Here is an 8,878-nt window from a genome sequence, read left to right as displayed (position 1 = left end):
TAAATGTGTATTGTAGTATACTTATCCGAAGGGATACTTGTTAAATCTTTTGAAACAAAAAAAGGAGTAGAGAGGAATTTAAGAACAAAAAATAATAGTGAAAAGAATTTAAATTATATAAGCAAGGGAGACTAGTTTTTTTACTTATTTGATGTTATAGTCTTTAAATGTTGTTAGTACAGAATTGAGTTCTAGTAGTTGACTTACTGAGGGGATGAAGCAATAATTAAGTTGTGGGTGTCAGCCTATGAAATTGTAAGTTATAGAAGTTAAGCAGGCCACTGAACTTTTGCCAGCTTTAGGAGGTTACTGTTAACATCCTATTATTTTTGTAATTTACCCTTAAGTATTAACATCCTGTACCATCTAGCTGTACCAATTGGTACCCATATAGAAAGCTTACCTGACACTCTTTTTCTATCTCTATTTAATAAATTGTACAGTTCTTTTCTTGTTGAATCCCTTGGTTATGTGGAGTCATTTGGGACTTGGGGGACCCTATTAGGTACTGTGACATTTCCATCAATTTTTATACTTAAGAGGTGATTGCACCACTCCACCACTAGGGGATCCACACAATATATGAAGTAGCAAGCCTTAAATGTAGTTTTTGTCACTTACATATTCGTCAATTTTTTGCTAATTTGTTAAGGAAGTATTGTCTTAGGAAACTAGTCAACATTAGTTTAATAAAAACGGTGGCTTTATCTTCTCTGTTGCTTTATTTCTACCTAGAAATGTGTTTAAAAGCACTGGTTCCTGTACTGATCCTAGCGGCAATCCTCTATTCACCTTCCTACACTTAGAAAATTGACCATTTAACCTTACTCTCCCCATATATTTTAATAAGCATAAATGTACATTGCAACTTCACCTCTATTAAGCTTAAAATACATTTCCGGGATTGCCTACATACAGATCGTGTAAAAGTAGGTGCTCATTGTCCTTCCACGTGTGTACTTTTCATGCCCATATGGAATCAATTTTATAAAAGCTCTTTTCTACATCTATTGCAGCCTTTACACGCAGAATAAATAAATATATATTACACCTTTGAATCTCCATTGCAAGATCCACAACTCTAAGCCAACAAGATCTGCAGCTACCGATAAACCACTCCAATGGAGAGCAGGGCGGGGACTGACGTAAGCGCGAGTTCCCGTGTTGTGTAGGTGCCTATGCGCCTGCGCCTCTGCAGCGGGGGCGCGCTCTCAGGGTGTCCCTGGGAAAGATGGCAGCGCTCATCTCTCTCACCCAGGTAACGAGATACTCTAGAGGGGAGACTAGGAGCGGTGATGATAGGGAAGGTGAGGGACCAGGGGGGCGCCTTTCCTTCCCATTCTGTGAGGGCAGCTTGGAGAGCAGCGCACTGTAGTTGCTGGAGCCGCAACCAGTGGGTGCGGCTGCGGGGCCGAATACTGGCGAAGAGGGCTGAGGAGGGTGTGAGACCTGGTTTAGGCCCGAGGAAGGTGTGGGGTCGTCCACTCAGGGGGTTGTTACCCCTCACCTGACGGGGCTGTGCCGGCTGGCCCCGATTTCTCACCCTCAGCTGCGGCAGCGCCACTGCCAGTGTCTGAATCGGGAGGGATTTCGCCGGAACCCTGAAAGAGCCGGCAGGCTTGTTGTCGCTGTCAAACGGGTAGACTCGTAAGCCTCTTGCGTGTATGATGACTCGTTTGCAAGAAATGGAATGGGGAAATGAAAGGTGTGTGACGCGCATCTGGGTGAGATGTTATTGTCCGCAGCTAGTTATCCAAAGAGTTGGTACCTGATGAGTTTATCTGGTAGGTAAAGTGCTGGGTGAAGCCATTATTTCCTGTGCTGGCTCTGCCTGGTCTGCCTTTCAGTAGTCGGTTTATTGACCTAACTGATGCCAAGAGCAATTGTTTTACAGTGAATTTTTCCCATTCTGTAGTACCCATCGGGTTTATAGGTTAAAGTCAATCAGGGATGATGTATTGGTATCAAATGCCTTAAGTAAACCATCAATCATGTGTCACCCACTCCTAGTCTAGTATCTCTCCCTCCAAGTATCTAGTATTTCACCCATCCCCTTTCCCTGTTATCAGTTCTGCTGTCACCTCACTACAACCCTGCTTTTGTAGGGGGTGAGTCTACATACAAGTCAGGGGCGGGAGACCTTGGTTTTTGAGGGCTTCAACCCAGTCAGGTTTTGGGTTTTTTTTTTCTAATGAATGTGCATGAGATCTATTTGCATACCATGGAGGCAGTGCGTGTAAATAGATCTCATGCATTTTCATTGGGGAAATCCTGAAAACCCTATTGGGTTTTGGCTCTCAAAGACCTAGGTTGCCTAGTCCTGAAATAAGTGAAAGACAATAGATGCTCAAAGGCCTGCTGTTGTACTCTAAAATGCTATACACAGATAGCTTGAATGGGTTGCTTTGACATTGTTTTTGCCAGCTATTCCAGTATTGCAGTGCATCCCTTGAAGTCTGTCACCCGCCTAGACAGTTGCCTAACTTGCTTAGTAGTAGAGCCTTCCCTGAATGATATGAGGCGCAAATCATGGATAATAAGAAATGTCAGTGCAAGCTCTAGATATTGCTGCTTCAGTGTCTGAAGTTTGTTCATTATGGGCTCCTTTTACGAAGGTGCGCTAGGGGCTTAATGCGTGGAATGGTATGTGCTAGCCACTACCACCTCCTTTTGAGCAGGCGGTAGATTTTCAGCTATAGCATGCACTAATCCGGTGCGTGCGATAAAACCGCTAGCGCACCTTCGTAAGAAGAGCCCTATGTCTTTGATATAATCTACCCAATAACTACCAAATAACTGAATTTGAAGGAATCATATTCACTTTGTTACTGTCAATAACTTCAAAAAGTACAGTTGTATATTTCAAAAGTGCTCAGAGCTGCTGCTAATACAGATTACAACTTTAATTGCAAAACTTATTCCCCTGAGATCAGAGTGTGGAATAATGTCACAAATTATATCATATGTAGTTAAAGTTTTATATACTTTTTGCAGTATATGGAATGTTGATCATACCAGATCCATTGCGTATGAGGTAATTTGTGATGCTGAAAATGGCCAAAATAACAAGAAATTAAGGGAAGTTGCTGAGATACAGCTTAAAAAATATAAAAAAAATATTAATGCTTAATGTGCTAGTTTTAAAACACTTTTGAGTACTGTATGCTGAGGTTACAGGATAGTTTTCTTTTACTTGATTGATCTATGAGGAGTGTTCAATAATGTATCTACCTGAGTATGAAAGAACATTGCAAGTGTATTCGTAGATCTGGTTGATTTTATTTTTCTTCAACAAATGCAAGTTGTTACAAAAAATATTTGGATAGGACCTTAGCATTCCAAGCAGGATTAATGAGTTCATGTTTGAATCTTCTTGTTTCTCCATTTCTTACTTACTATCAATTTTGAAAAGATCTTAAAACACACTTGTTTAAACAATATAATAAACATTATTGATTTTCATATTATCAAGTAGTTATAATGTACTTTTAATCTTTTTACCTATACTTATTTTAGTTTATATTGTGTTTTCCTTATTCATTAGTTTTAATGTTAGTATTAGTTACTTAGAATTCTATATTGTTCAAAAAATCCCTGAGAAAATCTTAACACCTTCCTTCTTCCCATCTTCTTCCTGATCCCACAAATCAACCTGATCTACTCTTTACTCGCTCTGAAAATAACCAGAGATCTTCTATTGTAACCCACCTTCTATAACTCTTTGGTAATCTGCCTTGAACTAGAAATCTCTAATGTAATATAATTATGTATGATGTTATTATTATATTGTATGCTGAGTACCTATTGTGTAAACCGCTATGAACTGCTGGTTAGGTGATATATAAAAATTAATTATTATTATTAGTGTGTACATGTTGTGACATGTCTCAAAGTTACTCATGCACAGTTGCGGCTCAATGTGAGTCTTACATTCCAAGAGACAGGATATTAGGAGAGTTGAACAAACTTGAAGGGCTGAAGTTAGGACCCAATGTGGTGAACTGGGTCAGAAACTGGCTGTCGGACAGACGCCAGAGGGTGGTGGTTAATGGAAGTCGCTCGAAGGAAGGAAAGGTGACTAGTGGAGTCCCTCAGGGTTCGGTGCTGGGGCCAATCCTGTTCAATATGTTTGTGAGTGACATTGCTGAAGGGTTAGAAGGAAAAGTGTGCCTTTTTGCAGATGATACCAAGATTTGTAACAGAGTAGACACCGAAGAGGGAGTGGAAAATATGAAAAAGGATCTGCAAAAGTTAGGAATGGTCTAATGCCTGGCAATTAAAATTCAATGCAAAGAAATGCAGAGTAATGCATTTGGGGATTAATAATAGGAAGGAACCGTATATGCTGGGAGGAGAGAATCTGATATGGACGGACGGGGAGAGGGACCTTGGGGTTATAGTGTCCGAAGATCTAAAGGCGAAAAAACAGTGTGACAAGGCAGTGGCTGCTGCCAGAAGGATGCTGGGCTGTATAAAGAGAGGCGTAGTCAGTAGAAGGAAGAAGGTGTTGATGCCCCTGTACAGGTCATTGGTAAGGCCCCACTTGGAGTATTGTGTTCAGTTTTGGAGACCGTATCTGGCGAAAGACGTAAGAAGACTTGAGGTGGTCCAGAGGAGGGCGACGAAAATGATAGGAGGCTTGCGCCAGAAGACGTATGAGGAGAGACTGGAAGCCCTGAATATGTATACCCTAGAGGAAAGGAGAGACAGGGGAGATATGATTCAGCTGTTCAAATACTTGAAGGGTATTAACGTAGAACAAAATCTTTTCCAGAGAAAGGAAAATGGTAAAACCAGAGGACATAATTTGAGGTTGAGGGGTGGTAGATTCAGGGGCAATGTTAGGAAATTCTACTTTACGGAGAGGATAGTGGATGCCTGGAATGCGCTCCCGAGAGAGGTGGTGGAGAGTAAAACTGTGACTGAGTTCAAAGAAGCGTGGGATGAACACAGAAGATTTAGAATCAGAAAATAATATTAAATATTGAACTAGGCCAGTACTGGGCAGACTTGCACGGTCTGTGTCTGTGTATGGCCGTTTGGTGGAGGATGGGCTGGGGAGGGCTTCAATGGCTGGGAGGGTGTAGATGGGCTGGAGTAAGTCTTAACAGAGATTTCAGCAGTTGGAAACCAAGCACAGTACCAGGTAAAGCTTTGGATTCTTGCCCAGAAATAGCTAAGAAGAAAAAATTAAAAATTTAAATTGAATTAGGTTGGGCAGACTGGATGGACCATTCGGGTCTTTATCTGCCGTCATCTACTATGTATGTTACTATGTTACTATGTTACTATGTTCTCGTGCAAATTAAGTAAGAAACTGCTAGATTTGGAGCACCTTCAGTCATAAAATTTCTCACAAAAGACAGGACAAAGCCATGACTGAAGTTTTTAGGAGTCTATCCCATCATCCTACAAAGTAAAATTTAGGAGCAAGCAGTTTTAAGTGAGATAGAGAGTCCATTGCAGATAACCCTCACACTGGACAGAAATGTGCAAGAAAGTTGAGGATTTAATTTTGTCAGACAGATGAATTAAGGTTCCTCAAATAGCTGAAGAAATGGGCATCTCGGCAAGTAGTTTGGAAAATAATTCATGAAAAATTGAACATGTCCAAGATTAGTGCAAGAAGCCTTCCAAGAATGCTGATGCCATGTCAGAAGGCCACGAGGCTCCAGTGCTGTCAGGAGAACTTGGAAATGCTCTGTGAAGACCAAGTGATTTTTTTTTCATAGTTTGGTGACTATAGATGAGAGTTGGGTTAATCACAGAGATCCTGAGTCCAAAATGCAGTCAATGCAGTAGAAGCACAAGTCATCTCCCACACTAAAACTGTTAAAGACAGAAAAATCTGCAGGCAAAATCATAGCAGCTATCTTCTGGGATGATGAAGGACTTTTGCTTTTTGAGTTCATGCCATACAAGACAACTATAACTGGGGAGAGTACGCCAACACAATGATTGCTTTTCTGGAGTCAATCAAGGAGAAAAGATGAGAGAAACTCACAGCAGGTGTGCTGCTTCTTCACGACAATGTGCTGGTGCCTATATGACAATTGCAGGCTGCCATTCGAGACTGCGGGTTTCAGCTGAACCATCCACACTACAGTCCTGACATGGCTTTTTCAGATTATTTCCTGTTCTGAATTTTGAAGAAATCTCTCCATGGATAGAGGTTTTCAAGTGATGAAGATGTCAAGGAAGCTGTGACATGGTTTGAAGATCAAACAGAAGAATTCTTTTCAAAGGGGTTAGTCATTGCAGGAAAAGTGTATGAAGTGTTTGGAGCTATCAGGGGACTATATTGAAAAATAAAACAAAAATTGTTTGAAAACTCTTTTCTTTCCTAGTGAGGTAGATAAATTATTTAAAGTCCCTCGTATTTTATCTTGAGTAGTTTCTTACTGCTTGGAAAGTTTGTGAGTCTGTGCCAGAGGATCTGAGCCGAGTCATATGAGACTTCCAGAATGATGGCCAATATTTGTTTTGTATTTACCATATTTTTTGGACCATAAGATGCACTTTTTCCACCCTCAAAAAGGGGGTACGTCTTATGGACCAAATACACCGTGTACCTCTCCCCGGTACCTTTTTAAAGTGGCAGTGGTCCAGCGCAGTCTCCTGCTGGACGGCTGCCTCTTTGCAGATTAATGCACAATGCCTGGTCCCGCGCTGCGATTGGCTGCGATTGAATGTGATTGGCTGTGATTAGGTGGTTTAACGGCAGTGGCACACGCATACCTTCCCCGCCCCCTCCCTTCCAGCATTTGTAATTTTTGCATTCGAGTGCATTGAGGGGAAACTGGCAGTGGCTATGAGCGCGCTGGACACCCGGAAGCTAAAGGTAGCCGACCTGCAGGTCGAGCTCCAGCATTGGGGCCTGGACTGCCGCGGGATGAAGGCCGAGTTGACACAGTGGCTGCAGGATGCATTGGATGCTAAATTGTTAGCGGGAGATTCTGGCGAGGAGGAGACGACAGGACTAGGTGGAGAGCTGATGGATGACGAGCTGGGCGACAAGAATCACAGCACAGCGGGGGATGAGGACAATGGAGAGCTAGCATTTTGTCTAGAGGGAGAAGGCCAGGAGCTAGAGAAGATCGTTGTAGCTCTGAATTCAGAAAAGGGCACAGAGGACAGGAAATCAGAGCGGGCCGCAGGGGAGTGTGAGCCAAGTGGAGAGACGGGAGAGAGGAAACCAGAGGACCAGACACAATCCCCTGCCAAGCTCAAGGCTTGTCTGACACGACCCCTGGGGCAGCGTGATCCGGGTATGAATGGTAGGTAGGAAGCAGAGAACCGGCTCAGAGAGGAGGCACAGTGAGGAAGAGGAAGATGTAGAGGAGGTGAGCATTGTGCTTCGCTCTGCAAAGAGGCAGCCATCCAGCAGGAGACCACTTTAAAAAGGTACAGTGGTGCTGGGAGGAGGGGGGGGGGACTGCGGATGGCTTTGGACTTTGGACTGCAGGTTGTTTTGGGCTGCAGGCTTCCCAGCACCAGACCACCTAAGTGTAAAGGAGGAAAGACCAAGAAGAGAAAAATTCTGAACCAAATTTTTTTTTTCTTGGGTTTTTTTCCTCAACAGGTAGGTGCGTCTTCTGGTCCGGTGCGCTTATGGTGCGAAAAATATGGTAGCATGATTCCTTTTCAGTAGTAGCTCAAGGTGAGTTACATTTAGTTACGCTGTCTCATGAGGACTTACAATCTAAGGGGCCCTTTGACTAAAGGGTGTTGAGCAATTCATTATGCTGTAACAGGCTACTACTGCACACATGAGTTAAAGTTGTGCAGTAGTTTGTCTGTTACTGCACCTTAAACCACACGTTACTGCATTTTTCTGAACTTGTCTCTGAGAAAGTGTTACATGGGCAGAGTGGGTATGGTAATGTTATTAAATGCTAAATATAACACACTAGCTAACTAATTGGCTAATGGAGGAGGTGGTACATGGTCCTGCACTAATTGTTATATGAGTGCATGACCTGCAATAAAAAAAAATACAAGGAATGTCCCCAAAAGGTGCTGTGTTAAATCTGAACTTAACGTGCAGTAAAATCTTGGGTTACAATAACCAGTGGTTCTTAAACCTGTCCTGTGGGACCTCAGCCAATCAGATTTTCAAGATATTCCTAATGAATACGTATGAGAGAAATTTGCAAGCTTAGTACTTAATTTATAGGCAAATTTCACTCATGCATATTAATGATATCTTGAAAATCCAACTGATTGGAGGGTTCCCCAGGACAAGTTTAAGAACCACAGCAGTACACAAAGTCCAAATTTTAACATACTTTCCAGTATAATGGGTGTGTCATTCTGAACAAATGGGTAGTTTCCCCATTGCCGCAAGCTTTGCAGAAGGAATCCACTTCCTACTTCAGTGGGAGCTATACTGCCACATACAGTTTTTTTTCTTCTGCAGGTGAGCTTGAAGGAGTGTTTCTGTTCTGCTCTCCCTTTTTCCTATTCTAACCTTATTTGTTCTCTTTCCTGTATCATAGTAACATAGTAGATGACGGCAGATAAGGTCCATCCAGCCTGCCCAATCTGATTCAATTTAAATTTTTTTTTCTTCTTAGCTATTTCTGGGCAAGAATCCAAAGCTCTACCCGGTACTGTGCTTGGGTTCCAACTGCCGAAATCTCCATTAAAACCTAGTCCAGCCCATTTACACTCTCCCAGCCATTGAAGTTCTTCCCTGATTTCCCCATGAAGTGCACGTCTATCTATCCCTATATTGTATGTTCCTCTTATTTGAAAATTTATTTATTCGATTTTTTAGCCCATCCTCCCAAAGGAGCCCAGAACGGGTTACAAAGTACATCCATAATAATCCAGACAGAGCAGAGATGACATAGTTTACATAAATTACAATATAGAC

The 8,878-nt window shown here is 42.2% G+C and overlaps 1 protein-coding gene across 10 annotated transcripts in view; it reads left to right on the top strand.

Moving 5' to 3' along the window:
- The first annotated feature begins 1,079 nt into the window (after positions 1-1,079).
- Positions 1,080-8,878, top strand: part of EPS15L1 (epidermal growth factor receptor pathway substrate 15 like 1) — a 395,592-nt gene continuing 387,793 nt past the window's right edge. For 6 of the 10 annotated variants that reach the window (XM_033956496.1, XM_033956490.1, XM_033956493.1 and 3 more), the window contains exon 1: positions 1,163-1,258. In XM_033956496.1, the coding sequence (XP_033812387.1) occupies positions 1,232-1,258 (27 nt within the window). In that variant the 5' untranslated portion in view covers positions 1,163-1,231. The other 4 variants (XM_033956486.1, XM_033956494.1, XM_033956489.1 and 1 more) reach the window with 4 other exon arrangements.

This window comes from Geotrypetes seraphini, chromosome 8 (genome assembly GCF_902459505.1).
Source record: "Geotrypetes seraphini chromosome 8, aGeoSer1.1, whole genome shotgun sequence".
NCBI classification, from domain to species: Eukaryota; Metazoa; Chordata; class Amphibia; order Gymnophiona; family Dermophiidae; genus Geotrypetes; species Geotrypetes seraphini.
Note: the sequence above shows the minus strand (reverse complement) of the source record. Positions and strands in the feature narration are given on the sequence as shown.